Consider the following 20181-nt stretch of genomic DNA (forward strand, 5'->3'; position numbering starts at 1 on the left):
AAGGACCAGAGTACTTGTGAGTCCCTTACAGTCTTTTGATTTCGTCCTTGTTCAAGTTAGTCTTGTTGCCATTTTCCGACAGAGGCTGAAAATGGGGTCAGACTAAACTAAAACGGGGCATTTCCATCTCCTTGTGATTTTGTCAAAGTCACCTTCAGGGTAGGAAGGCCCTCCTGGGCCTTTCCCCTGGGCTAGACTGTGGTGAAAACCTCAGCTTGAGTTTAAAGGAATACCAAGGTATGCAGGTTTACCTCTCCGGGTGGTAGATTGCTGTCGATCCAGCATGCTGGTTTTCCACAGAATAGCAAAGAAGGACCGAGAAAAGGCATGGGAACTACATCAGGATAGTCAGCTAAGGGATCTCTGAAAGACAAACCAATGACATATTGTCTGTAAGGGTGCCGATGTCCTTCCGCAGAACCCCAAGAGAGGGCAGCCAGGGGTGTTCAGATCAGGATAAAATTAGATAAGACTGGGAGATGATCAAGGCATAGCATCTTCATCATCAACATGCATTTATCTAATGCTTGCTATGTGCCAGGGACCATGCTAAATCCTGCTGATAGTTAGGTGGTACAGTGGAAAGATCACTGATTTGGAGTCAGGAAGTCCTGAGTTCAAATCAAGCCTCAAGACTCTCCATAGCTTTGGGATGCTGGACAAGTGACTTAACCTTTGCCTGCCCTGGTTGCCTCATTTGGAAAATGAGGATAATAACAGACCTACCTCCCACCAGAGTTATGAGGAAAAAATAAAATAATGATTTTACAGTTTTTTAAGGTTTTAACAACCTTGAAGCACTATATAAATGCTAGCTATTGTGAGGCAATGAGAGGTAAAAATGTATTCTCTGCCCTCAAGGAGCTCGCATTCCAATGGGAGAAACAACATGCAAACAACTACATCCACACAAGATCTATGTAGTATCAATGAGAAGTAATCTCAGAGGGGAGGTACCAACAGTGGGAGAGGACCAGGAAAAGCCTCCTGCAGAAGGTGGGACTGTAGCTGTCTTGAAGAAAGCCAGGGACTCTGTGAGGCAAAGATCGAGAAGGAGAGCATTTCAGACATGAGGGACAGCCAGTGAAAAGGCCACACTGGGTCTGGAGATGGAGTGTCTGGCAAAAATGCCAACGTCACTGGATCATAGAGTACACAGAGGGAGTGATGCTTAAGAAGATTGGAAAGGCAGGAAGAGGCCAGGTTGTAAAAGCCAAACAGAGGAAACTCCCCCAAAACCTCCAATTCCTCAAACTATGGAATCATTGATTATATGCAGAATGGGATTTCATAATTACTCATCATAGTAATTTCATAATTACTAGTATAAGAATGTTCAAGAAAATCACCTTGCAGAATATAGTAGTGTGAGAGAGATGGCTGACCGAGAAACCCGAAAAGGGTTAGACTAAGAAGTGATGGCCATTAGAGATAGTAGGGTGGGTTGGCCCTGAACACAAACACAAATGCCAGAAGGGACTACTCCATTGGATTGCACACAAGGACTACCTGAGATGATATCCCCATGATGGACAGTGTTCACCCTGCCCTAACATTAAACCCAACTCACGAAGTCTCTTCTTTAGATGTGCTGTCCTTGAGATCTTTAAGTACTGGGAAGTGCTGTGCAGAGACAGACGAGAAAGGATGTCCTTTACCAACTACTTCGAGGCCATCAATGTCCTTAGTTCAAAAGAGGAAAAAAACAGGAAAGGGGGATATATTCACTTTTTCTAAAACAACATAAGCATTCCACTGGCGGGGGAGGGGTGGTGGTGGTAGTGGCTTCAGATGGAAAGGGCACAAAAGGGCCAGGAGTATTACCGGCTGGTTAAAGTCCAACTCCTTCAGGATGCCACGGAGCTCCTTTCGTCGATCAATCAAAAAGAGACTCTTATCCCATGTGAAACGAAACCAAGGCTCCCTTGTGGATGGCAGTCCTGATGAACACACCATGGTCATTCAGTACATGCAGATCAGCCTATTCCCCTTCCCAAATATCTCCAACATCTCTGTAGAATCTCAGAGAAAACTATATTCATAGGGTGTCAGTTAAAGCCCTTTTCCTTACCTGACTCCATTTGGATGCTCTGGGGCTTCCCTATATGAAGGATGGGCTGTCGGTAGCCACGAGGCCACTGGGTCACCAGACCTGTTAGTTCATCTCCAATAAATTCAGGCTGGCTCCAGAAATCACAGTCGACCTCAGAGCCCTGGCAAGTAAGAAGAGAGGATTGGACTCCTCCCCCCCACCCCGATTCGTAATGATACCAACATGGAGAGCCCATAAAGTCAAGGACATCTGATTTGGTGCACACAGGCCCTCTTTCTGATGAAATAGTATCCCTTGTGATGTCACAGGAAAAATCTTCCACAGTTTTCCTCCTGGGATAAGGAAATCGAACTTTTACAGAGACCCCAGAGTCCCAACTTGATATCCATTTCCCACTACCAATGCATTTGTACAAGCTGTTTCCCATGCCTGGAATGCCCTTTCTCTTCACTTCCACCTCTTAGAATACTTTGCTTTCTTCATGCCCAAGCTAAGGTACCCACACCTATAGGGAAGACTCTCCTGATCTTCCTAATTAATAGTTTCTCTCTCTCTCTCTCTCTCTCCCCCCTCCCCCCATTTTGTGCTTATTTCTCTGTGGAAACAATGTATTTCCCCGGCAAAATATAAGCTTTTTGAAGGCAGGGGCTGCTTTTGGTTTTGTCTCTGTATTTCCAGTACCAGTACAGTGCCTTACACATAGTAGGTGCTTGTTGTTGGGTTGTATCTGACTCTCCATGACCCCATATGAGGTTTCCTTGGTAAAAAATCCTAGAATGGTTTGCCATTTGCGTCTCCAGCTCATTTTACAGATGAGGAAACGGAGGCAGACAGGGTTAAGTGATTTACCCAGGCTCACTCAGCTAGGAAGTGTCTAAAGCCAGATTTGAACTCAGGTCCTCTTGACTCCAGGCCTGGTACTCTAACCACTACACCACACAGCTACCCTATGGCCAGTGCTTAATAAATGCTTATTATTGCTGTTGATAAGAAGAGGTCCCTTGGGTACTCCAAAGGTTTGCAATGGAACAAGGCTTTTCTCTACCACATGAAATTAGTTGTCCTAATGTCCAAACTATGTTCTTTCCCCCGCAAAATGAACTGTACAAATTAGGAATGAAAAGTGGGGGATGCCTCTTCTTACCTTCCCAAAATGTAAAGCAGAAATGGAACGTTCAATCAGATTCCGTTCTTCCTGTATCCGTCTGAAGCTTTCCCCAGTATTCATCAGCAATTCATTCACTGGCTTTTTCAGATGTTCTATTGACAAAGATATGTCACCCTTTCTTCCATAGTTGCCCAGTCCCATTAGTCTCCCTCATCTTATCTTTCCATAGCAATCAGAGCTAATGACTATAAATACATTATGCAGCCAAGTGAATGCATTTGTCAGACTCTGTCTAAAAACTGGCTCTCTGAAAACACCTTTTAAGTTTAACCTGCAATATTGATATTTTCTCCATAATTTTCTTAAGTCTAGACCATTAACAAGAGGGGATAGTCAGCTAAGGGATCTCTGAAAGACAAACCAATGACATATTGTCTGTAAGGGTGCCGATGTCCTTCCGCAGAACCCCAAGAGAGGGCAGCCAGGGGTGTTCAGGTCAGGATAAAATTAGATAAGACTGGGAGATGATCAAGACAATAGGTCTAGCCCTGATTCATAGATTTCCAAGGTATAAATGCTCATACTGAAAATTTAAAATTTTTTTTTTTTTTAGTGAGGCAACTGGGGTTAAGTGAGTTGCCCAGGGTCACACAGCTAGTAAGTGTTAAGTGTCTGAGGTCAGATTTGAACTCAGGTACTCCTGATTCCAGGGCCGGTGCTCTATCCACTGCACCACCTAGTTGCCCCGCTCATACTGAAAACTAACAAGTAGAAGGCCTGAGCTGGCTCCAGCATTCTCCATGACAGATCTCAGCAACAGAAGTAACCAACTCAGTCCCAGGCTCAAGGGACTTAGACAGGTAGTAGAAGAGAGGATGGATGGCCTCATTATCACAATTAGTACCATCAATAATAATAATAATAATAATAATATAATTATATCCCACTTTATGATTTACAAAGTGCTTTAGACCCATTATCTTGCTTGACCCTCATAACCCTCTTTTACAAGATAAGTAAGCTGAGGCTCAGAGGAGATAACAACCTGCCCAAGGTAGCATGTCCAGGCAAGGGCAGAGGTCAGGGCCCTTTCCACCAGACTAGCAGCTAGCTACCTTCCAGACAGCTGGGCAGGAGGTCAGCACAGTAATACACAAGTTCAGACTCAAGGCTCCCAGACTTTACTGACCACTAAGAGCTTCTTGCTGCTTCTTCCTCAGGGTCATATTGCGTTTCCAGTTCCTCAGAGATTTATGCTGAGAAGGTGGTAACCAGAGATTGACCTTCTCTTTTTTGGGTTGTTTCTTTGGCTCCTCTGGTATAGCGACGATGACACTGTCCATACCGGTGGTGTCTGGGATCATATCAGCCAACTAGAGAACAGAAGTGATAGAAGGGTCGCCCTGCACACACCCACCACTACCTTGGACATGGGACGTCCTGGGAATCAGCAGGCATCTTCATATAGCTTAATCCATTAAAAATACCTGCCCCCTCCAGAGCAACACTTATCTTTAGGTTTCTTGGACAGGTAATAACAGAAGAAAACAGTCTGTTCTTCCTATGTGACAGAATAGTTACTGCTGCCCTTATTTGGAGTATCTATCTGAACTATAGCACTGTAAGCAGGGGTGTTCTGGTAAATGCTTAACAACAGATTCCTCAAAGGAATCTGTGTGTCAAAGGACACACTTTTAAGTTTAATATGCACCATTAACATTTCCTCCACCAATTTCTTTTCTTTCTTTTTTTTTTTGGTGATGTAATTGGGGTTAAGTGACTTTCCCAAGGTCACACAGCTAGTAAGTGTCAAGTGTCTGAGGTCGAATTTGAACTCAGGTCCTTCTGACTCCAGCTAGCTGCCCCCCCCCCCAATTTCTTAAGTCTAGACAATCAAAATGATAAATCAGGGCCTGATTTTTAGCTTTGAGATGTAAATGCTTGCTGCTGAAAATTTAACAATGGGCTCTCTCTCAAGCAATTTAACAAAGAGTTCCTCTCAAGCCAGTTAGTGCTGGCTCCAGCATGCCCTTGACTGTAAAGCTGAAACACATGCCATTTCCAGGTGATTTCAGCCTAAAAATGCCTGAAGTGGGGTGGAAGAGGAAAAGTCTCTAGTAATCTCCCACCTCCACACAGCTCTTTACCAACATACCTCATTGTTTCCTCGGGCAATTGCTACTCTCTTGAGGTCATAGAGAGTTCCCAAAATGTTGTGGGGGAGAATATGTTCTTTGCCATCAGAGCTTTCCTCTGCTGGTCCTGGTAACAGGAAAAATGAGGAGTAAAATGCTTGTAGTTGTTGAAAATGACATCCCCAGGATCATCTCTACATCAACCTTTATCATGCAGAAGATTTCTGAAAAGGGTTCCTGCTTTCTGGGAGGGGGACAGTTTGTTCTCAAGGATGGCCTATGCATTGGGAGCTGGGATAGATTCTGCTCTCACCAGAGTAATCCAAGGGCTTTGTGGCTGCTTCAGGAGTAGCAGGGCGAGCTACTAAGTAACGCGTTGTCTTCTTGAGCTTTTGGATTTTATGTTTCCGAATGAAAACTTGATGGGTAATAGTTTTCTCGTCAAGGGCAGGAGGACGGGGAACATGTTGCTAAAGGAACAAAAGAATTCCATGAGATCAGAAGGCTGGCTACTCTTACCTCCTCCTCAATGAAACTACTCAGGGCTGGAAAACCAATTGCTCCAATTTGATCTGTTTGATCCTCCTTAAAAACGAAACAAAAAAAAGGTCTGGCCAACAGAGCTGACATTTGGTGAAACCCCAGTGGAAGAAGGAAGTAACAAAACTGTACCATCTGAAAAATTCAGATGGAAAGAAGCCTCCTCCATGGCACGCAGGAGCACAAAAGAACAGACGAACCCAAGTCTCTGTGATCTGAAGCCAGTTCTTGAGTGTACTGGCCATCTATGAAATGGAGATGACAATGATGGGAGTGACTGGCCTCTAAGGCTCCTCCCTGGGATGGAGAGAAAACTAATGAGTTTCTAGCATCTCGAGCCTCATAAGGCAGTTTCTACATAGATAGAACTACATGATCACATGCGACTTTATGTTGTTTCCCTTGCATAGGAAGAATCTCAAAGGTCAACATATATAATTCAGGAGTTCCTTTGGATGTCTAAGTGATGAGTGCCTGTGTGCAATCAGCCTTTCCCTGAAGGTAGATGAGTCACAACGACAACAATGGATGTAGGGATGCAGGATGAGGAGTGGGCCAAGGATGATTGTGGATGTGGTTCAATTTTTAAAAGAGCCACCCACCACACAGGCTATGGAAAAAAAACAAACGCCAACAAAAGAAGCTGCTGCCAACCCCAAAGTAAAAGCTCACCAAGTGTGATTCCCCACCTTCTTTAAGTCCTCCTGCTTAATGGCCAAAGCCAGAATATCATCTCCCTGCAGGACATTGCTGACAGGCTCAGGTTCCTCCTGGATGGGAAGAGTGATGAGTTCAGTGACCTTTGCACGTTTCTTCTCTGGAAGGTAAGAGACAGTGTGTTTGCAAACATTTGAATGCAGATGTGCTAAAAGAGAGGACTCTATTGCAATCTGTGGAGGAAAAGACAGCCCCTCCATGTGTTAATAACAGCATCCTACCTGGTGTGGTCTGGGAGGCTTCCCTCCTTCCACTAAACCACCCACTCACTCCTCACGTACTATAATTTTCTCTCAAGGGTCAACAATGAATGGGCTTTCTAATCATCAAGTCCAATGGCCCGGCAGATTGTAGCTCAAGTGTTTGTCTAGAGGCTGGCTGATCTGATCAAAAGGGGCTTTAAAACTAAGAATGGGAGGAGGAGATGAGTGCCTAGAAATTCTTGGCTTCCTTATAGCATGTTATTGCTATTGTTCAGTCGCGTCCAACTCTTTGTGACCCCATTTTGGGGGATTTTCTTGGCAGAGATACTGGAGTGGTTTGGCATTTCCTTCTCCTACTCTTCTGACAGATGAGGAAACTGAGGCAAAAAGGGTGAAATGATTTGCCCAGGGTCACAAAGATATTAAGTGTCTGAGGTTGGATTTGAACTCATTTAGAGAAGTTTTCCATATGGGGTTGAGACCCACAGTTTAAGAAACTTTGGTATATGACATAGCAAACTACCATTTTGGTTTGCCTGAGACAGAACCTTCCTGGGTTCTTCATGTAACTGATTCTGTCTCCTTTGTTATCTTTTCCCTGACTCTTCTGATATAGGAATCCCTAAGGTTCTGAACTCCACCCTTTTCTCTTCTTTTTCTGTGACTACTCCCATAGCTTTCATTATCATCTCTATGTAGATGATTCCCAAATCCTATCTCTACCTCTGACCTCTTTTCCAGATTCCAACTACCTACGGGACATCTCTTTGTTGGAACCTAAAGTGTAAAATGCCTAAAACTGAACTCATCACCTTCCCTCCAAAACCTACTCTTCTTTTTTGCCTTCCATCTCTATAAATGGCAATGCATTATTCTAGTAACTCCTATTCATAACCTCAGAGTCATTTTTGATTCTTCGATCTTCCTTGAACCCTGAATCTAGTCCCCAAATCTTATGAATTCTTTTTCCATAACTACTCTCAAATCTGCCCTTTCTAAAGGAGGTGGGCTGGGGAGGATAGGGCATTAGACTTGGAGCCAAAGAAACCTGTTTAAATCTTTCCTCAAACGTTTGCTATTTGTGTGATCCTGGGCAATTCAGCCTCTTTGAGTCTCAGTTCCCTCATCTGTAAAATGAGAAAAATGTTAGCACCTATTTCACAGGGCTGTTGTTAGGATAAAAGGAAATAATGCATGTGAAACACTTTTCAGACCTTAAAGTGCTACCTAAATGTCACCACCAATCTCAGTCATACCTTCATTAGCATCTTGTCTAGACTACGGCAATGGTTTCTCTGTCTCTAGTCTCTCTAGTATCAGCTCTATAAACCATTGCCTGGTTTTCTTAATGCACAGCTCTAAATATGTTTCTCTCCTGCTCAAAGACCTTCAGTTGCTCCTGTCTACACTTAGCCAGGGCCCCATGGTATCGGGTTAATTATTTGCCTGGAGACTTGCTGATGTGATCAAGAGAGTCTAAACTGGAAATGGAGGGAAAAGATGTGTGCCCAGATGGAAAGCAACATACATGCATCCTTTCCAATATTTTTACCAATAAGGATGGCATGTTTAATCAATTAGCAGATGACATGAAATGAGGAGAGATTGTTAATCATCTGGAAGACCAAATTGGCTCCCAAAATGTATTGACAAACTGAATCAAACCGGAAGGAACTGAGTAGAACATAAGATCCTTGAGAGTAGATCAAATCAATGAGCATTTAGAAAGTATTTACTATGTGCCAGGCACTTTGCTAAGTGCTGAGAATACTAAGACAAGCGGGAAGAAAGATAGTCCCTGCCCTCAAGAAGCTTACACTCTACTGGGAGAAGACAACATATAAAAGGAAGTTGAAAAATGGAGGGAGGGAGAGACAAGGTGAGGAAGAAGACAGGAGGGTTGGGGCAGGACACGGAAGAGAAAATCTAGAGAGTCAGGAGTGTTATTTGGAGAGGAATTTCTCTTTTAAAATGGTTCTGGTAGGAACCAGACAGTTGGAGGGAGAGGCTACGGGGTGGAGGGTATTTCCAGTGTGTGAAGTCCAACAGTAGAATGAGCTTCTGGGGGTAACAAAAGTGTCTGTGGTGTGGCAGAAAAAGTCTGGGAGAGAGAGGAGCACAAGCAGAGGAAGAATAAAGGAATGAAGCATAGGGATTGTTTTTTGTTTTGTCCTTGAATCCTCAATGCCTACCAGAATAGTGGCATACATATGGGAGATGCTTAATAAATCTGTTGCAATGTTTTATATAAATGTTATAGTTTCTGTTCAGTCGTGTCCAACTCTCTGTGACCCCATTTGGGGTTTTCTTGGCAAAGATACTGGAGTGGTTTGCCATTTCCTTCTCCAGCTCATTTTTTTTTACAGATGAAGAAACTGAGGCCCAGGGTCATCTTGAGGCTAAATCTGAACTCAGGTCTTCCTGTCTCCAGGCCTGACACTGTATTCACTGTGTCATCTAGAAAAACCCAAAATAAAAATGCAATGAGATATTATTGTATAGTACGAAATAAGCTTTGAAGAACTGAGGGAAACTTGGTGATACTTGTATGGAATTGTGCAGAGTAAAGCAAGCAGAAATAAGAAAACAATTCACACAATAATGTGAAGGAAACCAACATGGAAAGACACAGAATTCTAACAGATTCACTGACCAATGGCAACTTCAAAAGATTGTGACCGGAGCAGCTAGATGGCGCAGTGGATAGAGCACTGGCCCTGGATTCAGGACTACCTGAGTTCAAATACGGACTCAGACACTTAACACTTACTAGCTGTGTGACCCTGGGCAAGTCACTTAACCCCAATTGCCTTACTAAAAAAAAAAAAAAAAAAGATTGTGACCTAAGCCTTACTCCTACAGGTATAGAATGCAGTATGCACTTGTCAGGTAAGGGCAATATGCAGACTATGTCTTTGGTGCAAGGAAGGGATGGGACATCATTAAGAAGTAAGAATAATGTTTAAAAAGATCATCAATGAAATTATATCTATAGATCAATATCTCAGATAGAGAGATAGAAAACAGCTAGGTCATTCAGTGGACAGAGTGCCAGGTCTAGAGTCAGGAAGACTCATCCTCCTGAATTCAAATCCAGCCCCATATACTTATTAGCTGTATGACCCTGGGCAAGTCACTTTACCCTGTTTGCCTCAGTTTCCTCATCTGTCAAATGTGCTGGAGAAGGAAATGGCAAACTACTCCAGTATCTTTGCCAAGAAAATCCCAAAAGGGGTCACAAGGAGTCAGACGTGACTGAAAAACAAACATATATATGTTATATATAATACATAGAGATAGGTTTAAAGGTTTATTACATGACTAATTCCCCCCCCCCCCACACACAGAAATTGTCCAGATAGAAAAAGAACAGAATACAAGTCAGAAATGTGCTAAGGTAAAAAAACCACAGGGAAAGGAATGGGATCGATTACTTCATTAATCTAGGGTTAATACAACGGGGGGCCACATTGTTGGAACACCAAAAGTACATTGCCTAAAGGGCTATTTTGTGGAAAACTCACACAAGGCAATACAAAGACATTCTCAAGGTCTCAATCGTGAGACATGGGAGACACTGACACAGGACAGCAGAATTACAGCAGCTCAAAAGAAACATGAGATGCACACATTTAGAGCCATCCCCATTCCAAATGTTCCTATGGACTATTTGTGCCTGACCTCTAGTAGAGCCTTCCAAGCTCATATTGGTCTGATCAGCCACAGGTGACACACTGTACCTCGTTTCCAACATTGTGATGACATTTTGGTCCTCTTTGAGAAGGAAGGACAACCACCAACCAACTAATCTAGGATTCCTAGAGGAAGAAACTCTCAACCACAGCAAGTCAGCACATTCTCTACATCTCAAGGTTTTAGAGAGCTGCCTAGAGCACTTAGATCTCAGGTGACTTCCCCAGGGTCACACATCCGGTATATGTCAGAGGTAGCACTAGTACCTAGATCTTCTTGACTTCAAGGCCAGCTGTCTGTCTATCTACATTATGAATCACTATTTCTCAGTGATAATGAATGCATCTATGCAGATAATCCAAAAGCCATTTCTATTTGTGGTCAATTTTTCTACTAAATTGCATTTGGCTTCACTAACATATGCATTTTACATTCTCTGACAGTGTACAAACTGGGCAGCAGGGGAAGGAGAATGGATCATGCTGAGTAGCAGGAAGAAGTCAACCCAAGTTTAAAAACTGAGGAAGCAGAAAACATAAATCTGAAACATTTTTCCTTTTTGTCCTTCAAAAAAGATTATATTACATCTTCCCCAAACAGTGCAGGTGGGGTAGCGGAAGGAGGGGAAATGTGTCCAGTATAAAGTATAAATCACTGGCATTTTGACCAATAGAGCAATGCCAATGAAAAGAGAGGGGCTAATGTGTTTCATTAAAGATGGTAATAGTCCTTCATCAAGCACCAACTAATTTCACCATCTGTGCTTATTTCAGACACAGTCTATTTCCTCAGTAACAAATTAATAGATGCTTGTTGAATTGAATTTATAGTGATAAATACACAACCTCTTTTTTTAAAAAAAGGCATTAATTTAACAAAGCAGCATAATGTAGAACAATGGTGTCAAAACGAAATAGAAATGGATCTCTGTAGGCCACACATTGACTTAGAAAACCAGTTAGTCAGTCAACAAACATTTATTAACCACCTACTATGTACAAGGCCCTGTGCTAATGGGGATAAAAAAGAGGCAAAATACATTCCCTCAAGGAGCTCACAATCTAATTAACATCACCTATGTTGTATTGTGGGGCAGTGAGGTGGTACAGTGGATAGAGCACTGGGCCTGAAGTCAGGAAGAATCTGAGTTCAAATCTGCCTCAGATACTTGCTAGCTGTGTGACCCTGTGCAAGTCACATAACTCCTATTTCCTCATCTATAAAATGGGGAAACACTGGAGAAGGAAATGGCAAACCACTTCAGTATCTTTGCCAAGAAAACACCATAGATATAATGACATTGGATATAATAGGCTGACATACAGTCAGACACAACCTAACAATGAGGAGGGAGAGAATAAGGCACTTACAAAACCAAAAACAAACAAACAATGGGAAGCAAGGGTACCCACAGATGCTACTAGCCTGATGCCCATCTCCAGAACTCTAGAAAAGGGCAAGGTCCTCAAACCCTGTGGCAGTCACACCGGCCACGGAGAAAGGGGGACAGTCCTCTCACTGGCCAGATGGGAGTACCCTCCTGGCCCTCAAAAGTTGCCCCAGACCAATCCTTCCTTCCAAGGATCCCAAAGTCATCACTGCCCTTCTCAGGGGCCAATTTCTTCCACCTCTGGGCCAATGGGCGACGGTTACCCAACAGCAATGGCTCTCTGTCTGCCGCCTGGCCCCTGCTGGGATTCTTCTTCCTTAGTGCCAAACGAGTTCCAAGGTGGAAGCCATTACTTCTAGTTGGAGGAGACAGGTAAAGGTAGAAGGTGGTACCTGAGCTGGGCTTTCACACACTCAGGTATTATTTATTTATTTATTTTTTACACACTTGGGTATTTCAACAGGGAAAAAGGGGCACAGCAGATTTATGTCCTTTGAGTACACATGTATGCCCAAAGGGTCAAAGCCACAAAGAAAGGCATCATGTTCCCCTAAACAGTTACTGTAAGTAAAGTGCATGCCCATTGATTGAAAGAGACTGGACTCTAGTATCTGAATATAATGAAGTAAGAAATAACACATGATTATTGGTTTATGCATTGATCGGTTTTCCTGATCAGGTGTTCCCCTCATTTTTTATTCTTTGTGTCTTTATTATAAAGGACAACTTGAGGGCAGCTAGGTGGCGCAGTGGATAAAGCACGGCCCTGGATTCAGGAGGACTTGAGTTCAAATCTGGCCTCAGACACTTGACATTTATTAGCTGTGTGACCCTGGGCAAGTCACTTAACCCTCAGTGCCCTGCAAAACAAAACAAAAACAAACAAACACACAAACCCCCCCCCCAATATTGGTTCCAGAGGAGAGAAGGTAAAACCCAGCTCCCTCTTCTCCAGTGGAAATATAGATGCTGAGTGCAGCACGTGCTAACATACTTGATTCTAGCTCTTACTGTAGTCCTTCACACAGAGTAGGCACTTTATCAAGTGCCTGCTAATTAAGTGCCTAATTAATGCTTGTTGACTGAATGAATGAAATGGACAAACATGTCAATAACACGTCTATCAGGTTTTAAAAAATTGTTTCTTAATTATAAGGAAGGAGTCTTTTGGAGGAGACAATTTTGAAAAAAAGGACTGCTTTGGTGAACAAATGGCATCCATAATTTTTTTTTCAAAGTAGTGGATGGGGCAGAGGCGTATTCCAAGGAAAGGTAGGTGGAGAAGTAGAAGACACACACCGAGGACACACAGTGAACAGTCCAGTTTGGATGGAGCATCGGATACAATGAGTGAAGAGCCTGGAAAAATGATTGGAGTTAAGTCATGGAGAGTGTAGAATGTCAGGCTAAGGAAACTGGATTTTCTTCTGTCAGTAACAAGTAACCATGAAAGGTTTTTAAGCAAGAAAGTGCCTGGTGGAGTAGCTATGACACTGAACTAGGAAACCCACTTAAGATACTCATTAGGTGGGTGGCCCTGGGAAAGTTATTGTTCCTTATCTCAAGTTTCCTGATGCAGGAAATGAGGGGCTTGGAAAAATTGGCTCTCAGGTCCCTCCCAGCTCTAAATGTATAATCCTATAATCAAATTAATGATCAATTTAATGGATAAAATTCTATGATGAGGGAAGCTAGATGGCACAGAGGATAGAGCACCAGTCGTGGATTCAGGAGGACCTGAGTTCAAATCTGGCCTCAGACACTTAACACTTACTAGTTGTGTAACCCTGGGCAAGTCACTTAACCCCAATTGCCTCACCAAAAAAAAAAAAAATCCTATAATCAAAGGTCGGGGGATCAAATTAACAAAGCACTTGTACATAAGATACATGGGGACAGGGGAGCAGGGATAAGAGACTAGATTTAGGGAAAAGAATTAGGAGGCTGCAGTTTTCCAGGTGAGGGATAAAATGGGGCTTAAAAGGGGTAGGGGAACAGTGGGCCCAGAAAGCCAAGTTATGGGATCAAATAGCTATTTTGGAGCTGGATTTATAAGATTTAGCAACTAATTGGATGTGGGGGTTAAATGAGACATAATAGTTTCGGATGACTATGAATTTTTTAACTTAAGTGGAAGATCGATGGTGCCATTAACAGAAACAGACAAATAAGGAAGATGAAATTTGTGGGGTAGGGAGGAGAGTTCAGTCTTGAACCCAATGAGCTTGAGCTACCTACATGTAGGATATCCACATAAGTGTGTCTGACAGGGGGTTGGAAAGATGGGATGGGAGCCAAGGAAAACAGCCAGTGCTGGAGACAGATTCATACAGAAGTCATGGTTGTGATGACATGGAAATTAGATGGGGTCTTCGGGCTGGAAAGAGATGGAAAAAGAAAGGAATGTTTTTTGAGGGAAATCGTGATGGTTTAGTATTAGGGAACCCAAGGGAGGTGGGAATTTCAAGAAAAATGTCATGTCAAAAGGTGTGAAGTAAAAAAGGATGAGAAAGTACTTGGGACCTGATGATTACAACTTAGGCAGCTGTGGCCTATGAAAAACCGTTTCAGCAGAATGGTGTAAGTGGAAGCTAAGACTGATTGCTGAAGGAAGGGTTTTGGCTTGGTTTGATTTTTCAAATATAAAAATAATATTTATAAAGAAGATATATTTTTGTTTGGTTGTATAATATAGTCTATATGTATACACACACGAATACATGCATACATGTATGTGACATAGCCTGTCTGTCCTCTATGTTATGATGTATACATTATATTAGATTGTATATTATAAAATAACTTACATGATTATATATTATAATATGCATAAGTATATTACCTATGTGTATATTCTATATGTTTTCTATAAATACATACCTCGATATCTTTGTATCCCTAGTGTCTAGCACAGTGGTTTACAGACAGGGAGAATTTAAATAAATGTTTGTGGAATGAATGCATGCTTTGCTATCTTGTTGTTTAATCATTTCAGTCATGTCCGACTCTTCAGGATACCTTTTGGGGTTTTCTTGGCAAAGATACTGGAATGGTTTGCCATTTCCTTCTCCAGGTCATCTGACAGATGAGGAAACTGGGGCAAACGGTGAAATGATTTGTCTAGGATCACATAGCTAGGAAGTGTCTGAGGCTAGATCTGAATTTAGGAAGACAAGTATTCTTGACTCCAGGCCTGGCACTCTACCCATGGGACCATCTAGTTGCTTTGTTGTTATTACTCACCTAATCTGGAAAGCCTGGGCCTTTTCCTTCCACCCAACTAAATCTTCATCATCTTTCAAAACCCAACAGATAGTAGGAGAGAAGAAACTTCAATGCTTCTACCTCAAGAGATAGAAATATTAGAGCTAGAAGAGATCTTAAAAGTCAACTAGTCAATCAGAAAATTATTACGTACTTATGCAAGGTACCAGATATTCAGAGACAAAATCCAAACAATTCCTGGCTTCAGTGAACTTATGGTCTAAGAGGGGAAACAACAGGTATGTAGGTAGTAACATGCAAAACATACATGAAGCAGATATAAGGTAGCTTGGAGAAAATTTTTTTCATTTTATTAAGGGGGAAATTGAGGCACAGAAAGGGAAAAGTGGCTGCCAAAAATCACTCAGCTTGCTGTTGACAAAGCCAGGCCTTGAACCCAGGCCCGCTGAGATCCATTTCAATAGTCTCCTAAGAAATTTTTAAAAGAGCATTTTATGGGTCTACTAAATGCAAGGCATGGAAAATAAAACAAGGAATTTATATTTTACTCGAGGGGGAGGGAAGAAGAATGACGAGTAGCCTGGCAAGCTTAGTACAAGGCAGGTAGTGATAGGGCCAAGGAGAGATCAAACAATATGTCCTCAGAACATTTGAAGGGGGAGGGGGGAGGAGGAAATAATAATGATACTGATAGGTAACATTTAGATAGTACATACTATGTAATAGGCACTGTGCTAAGTGCTTTACAATTATTATCTCATTTGATCTTCACAACAATCCTAAGAGGTAGGTGCTATTATCATCTCCATTTTTATAGAAGGGGAAACTGAGGCAGCCGGAAGTTTAAGTGCCCAAGCTCACACAGCTATTAAGTGTCCTAGGCCAGATTTGAAATTCTGTTCTTCCTAACTCCAGGCCCAGCAATCTCTCGCAAAACCACCTAGCTGATGGTATTAGCCAAAGGGATCAGAGAAGGCTCTGCAGAGAAAGTGAAGATAAAACCTGAAGATGAAGGAATCTGAAAAGTAAATATATAGAGAGACTGAATTCCAGAAAATGGGGCTGGCTGGCCTATACTTAGCAAAGGCACAGTGCACAGACTGCTGGGCCTGGAGGCAGGAAGACCCGAGGTCAAATGTGACTTTGGACACTGTGTGATCTTGAGCAACTTACTTAACTTCTGATTGCCTCAGTTTCCTCAAATGCAAAATGCCAAAAATAATAGAACTTCCCTCCCAGGGTTGTTGTGAGGATCAAATGAGGTAAATTTTGCATAAAGCACTTAGCAGGGCCTGACACATAATACTTGCTATAGAAATGCTATCTGATCTGTGATGACGATGTGTATCTAGGGACACATAAGATCTCTACAAAGCCTATGGAAGAAAATCTCAGAGTGGAAAGTACTAGCAATTAGGGGTGTTAGGAAAGGTCTGCTTTAGAAGGCATGATTTGAGCCGACTTCTGAAGGAAACCGGGGCCAAACTGTGAAGGACTTTAAGTGCAAGAGAACTACATATTTTATGCTTGAGGTAACAGGGAACCACTGTGATTTGTGGAGAAGGAAGTGGCAAGGGCACACCTGTCTTTTAGAAAAATTGCCTTGGCAGCTGAGTGAAAAATGGATTGTAATGGGGAGAGACTTGAAGCAGGGAGACCAATAAGGAGAATATTGCAGTAGTTCAGATGAGAAGTGATGAGGTCTTCGATGATGGTGATGATGATGATGAAGAAGAACATTTATATAGCACTTACTATGTGTCAGGCACTGTGCTAAACACTTTATAATTATCTCATTTGATCCTCATAACAACCCTGGGAGTAGGCGTTATTATAATTATTACCATTTTACAGATGGGGAAATTGAGGTTAAGTGACTTGCCCAGGGCCACACAGCCAGTATCTGCAGCCAGATGTGAACTCAGGTCTTCCTGATTCAAGGTCCTGGCGCTCTGTCCATTGCATCACCTAGGGCATCTAGGTGGTAGCCCACTTTGTGAGTAGAGAGAGTAGGGAACAGATAGGACAGACAGATGTGAATATAAAAACCACAAGATTTTACTAAAGTTTAAGTATACGGGATGGGAGTGAGAGAGTGTTGCTAGCTTCAGTGAATGGAAGAATGGTGAGGTTCCAATAGGGAAGTTTAGAAGACAAGACTGTTTTGGACATATTGAATTTGAGATGCCTAATGCCTATGGAACATCCAGGCACTAGAGCCCAGGACAGGGACTTGGGTGGGAAATAGAGATCTGGGAGTCATCTACATAGAGTTTATAACTCAACCTAGAAGAGCTGATGAGATTAGGGAGGAAGATAGTACAGAGGGAAAAGAGGGGGGCCCAGGCCAGTGCCTTGGAAGAAAACCATGATCGGTGGATAACTGGATGTCCAGGTGATGAGGACTCCAATGAACTAGTGAAGAGCTGCTTTCCACGTAGCTGGAAGAGGTCCTGAGGAGAAAAGGTCCTGACTTTAGTGTCTCCCCCATAGACTAGGAATTGCTGGAACCTGGATGTTCTCACTGACAACAGTCCAAACTCACTCCCAGGGGCCCAATGTCAAGTAACATTAACTGGTTATTGCAGCCCTTCACTGAATTCTCCTAGATCAGAGAAGACTCTTTCAAACAACTCATCATTTAACTAGATGCTGTAGTGTAGCCCTCTCCTCTCCCTGAGAATACTGATCTTCGGCAGGGAAAGGGAGAGTTGATGCATGTTTCAGAGTCCCTCCCATCTCAGATCCCCCAGTACTCTCTCCAGTACCATGCCTCCAAGCTAGTTATGAATTTATCTCTCCAATAAGACTCGCACCACCCAAAACGCTATCTCCTAATCCATAATTGCACACTCAGTACCTGTAACCCTCAATTTCAGTCTTTATGGCACTTCTAACCCCCAGGTTACCAAACTAACACAGAAGGCTAACACAGAAACTGCAACCCCAAATTCAGGCTCCCTATTATGCAAATTACCATCTTGAGCCCCGCCTGCCCCCAATCCCGTGCACTAACCCAGCACTTGAACCTCTAATCTCAGGCACTCATCTGAGAAATCCACAGCATCTGCACCCTCAATCTCGGGCACCCAGCATGAGGATCCTCGGCTCAGAAACTTACAGTACCTGTCCCGCTCTTAACTCAAGTACGTCTCCCCCACCCCCGTCTCAGACACGCCCAGTCAGCACCTGCAGCTCCAGCTCAGCCCCTCCAGTATGTGCACGCCCAACCTCAAGCCCTCCATAATTGCACGCTCAATCTCAGGCCCCCAGAACATGCATCCCCAGGTCAAGCACCTAGAGCACCACATCTCCCAGAGGACCCCAGGTATTACCCGGGGGAGTTTTGGTCCGCGGTTCTTTCCTGTGAGACTTCATGGCTCCGTCACCCTCGAGAACACCCCTTTTCTTTATCCCGACCCTGCCCCCGGACCAAGCACTAATTTACTAGCTTCCAAGATCTAGAGCGCAACACGCAGACCTCCAGTCGAAACAGAGCACAGAGCTCAGAGCCCGCGCCAGCGCCAGCGTTCTCGAGTCTAGTCAGGCGCCGCCGTCGCCATGGCAACCGCAGCCTCCATGGCAACCGCCCTACCCAAAGGAGAGAACGCCATCCTCACCCGATAGCCGCGATACTGACGATTTCAAGAGCCTCCTCGAGCTTCCACTCCGGCCCACTAGCGGGCCTGCCCGGCCCGCCAGCGGGCCTGCCCAGCCTGCCCACAAGCAGGACCTCGCCGCCCAGAAGCCCTAGCTCGGAGCCGTCAGCCCTGGCGTCCCGCAGCAACTCAGCCTCCGAGGCCCGTCACCAAGTATCTCCCCGAACACGCGGCCCAGCGAGGGCGCCCATGGCTGGGGGGGGGCAGCGAGCCAGGGTACGTGATGACGTCATCTGGCGGTGCGTAACGCCCGGGGCCGGGCGGGGCGGGAGAGGCAGCGCATCCCGGGACCCCGGGCCATTTCCAGGCCAAGTCCAACCTTCCTCCTCCCATTCCCCATTTTACAGAACTCAGGGCTCCTCGGGAAAAGGCAACCCGCCCTCCTCTTTGGCCTTTAATAACAAATGACCAGTCCAAGGTCTCACAGGGAGCAAGTGGCAGAACTGGGATTCGAACCCAGGCCTAAATGGCTCTAGAGGAAAGAGTGAGGTTGGTGACCTTGCACAGCCCTCCCTCACTTAAATCCCATTCACTGCAAGTCATGACATCACTCAGATGTCATGGTCCTCTTCCAGAACGAAGGACAAAGAACAACAATCTCCAAATCCAACTTCCTCTGAACCCAGCTGCTGCCTTATCAGCATATTAGCAAGCTGACATTTTTTATAATCAATCAGTCATTAATAAGTGCTCACTTCCCTTGCAATCAAGAAGCTCAGTCTAATGGCAACAACGTGCCTACAAACACACCTGGTACAGGACTCCTTGGAGACAAGGTCAACTAGGTGGAGCTCTGCCCCAGGATTCGGGAAGATTTTAAGTTCAAATCCAGCATCAGATACTTACCAGCTGCATGACCCCAGGCATTTTGACATATGACTAACAAAAAGCAGGTAAAACTGATAGAAAAATAAATGCCTTTATAATAATGACAAAATATAGCAAATGAGCATTAACTTACCAAGATATGTAAAAAATCTATGTGAAACAATTTTCACAGAAATAAAGAACTAAATAATTGGTAGTGTAGCCCATGCAAACATACAATGCATTTTATTTATTTATTTATTTATTTTTTTTTTAATGAGGCAATTGGGTTTAGGTGACTTGCCCAGGGTCACACAGCTAGTAAGTGTTAAGCGTCCGAGGCTGGATTTGAACTCAGGTCCTCCTGATTCCAGGGCTGGTACTCTATCCACTGTGACACCTAGCGCCCCCCCCCAATGCATTTTAAATGTCAAAATTACATGGGTGAATTTATAAATTTAATGTAATACTAATCAATGCTATGCTATTGGGCTACTTCAGAGAACTAGATATGTATTTATTTATTCAGCCATTCATTCATTTATCTATCTATCCATTCATTCATTCATTCATTCATTCATTCATTCATTTGTTTGTTTGCAGGACAATGAGGGTTAAGTGACTTGCCCAGGATCACACAGCTAGTAAGTA

At 43.5% G+C, this 20181-nt stretch overlaps 1 protein-coding gene across 1 annotated transcript in view; it reads right to left on the reverse strand.

Annotated features, from left to right (window-relative positions):
• Positions 1 to 18537, reverse strand: part of LOC122753067 (MYCBP associated protein) — a 29591-nt gene extending 11054 nt beyond the window's left edge. Inside the window, 10 exon segments of the mRNA XM_044000156.1 lie at positions 252 to 363; positions 1571 to 1683; positions 1825 to 1940; positions 2072 to 2213; positions 3198 to 3313; positions 4351 to 4534; positions 5317 to 5423; positions 5610 to 5766; positions 6526 to 6653; positions 18400 to 18537. Coding sequence (XP_043856091.1) covers positions 252 to 363; positions 1571 to 1683; positions 1825 to 1940; positions 2072 to 2213; positions 3198 to 3313; positions 4351 to 4534; positions 5317 to 5423; positions 5610 to 5766; positions 6526 to 6653; positions 18400 to 18442 — 1218 coding nt within the window. The 5' untranslated portion in view covers positions 18443 to 18537.
• Between the last annotated feature and the right edge of the window lie 1644 nt (positions 18538 to 20181).

The sequence above is a fragment of the Dromiciops gliroides genome, chromosome 4 (genome assembly GCF_019393635.1).
Source record: "Dromiciops gliroides isolate mDroGli1 chromosome 4, mDroGli1.pri, whole genome shotgun sequence".
Taxonomy (NCBI): domain Eukaryota; kingdom Metazoa; phylum Chordata; class Mammalia; order Microbiotheria; family Microbiotheriidae; genus Dromiciops; species Dromiciops gliroides.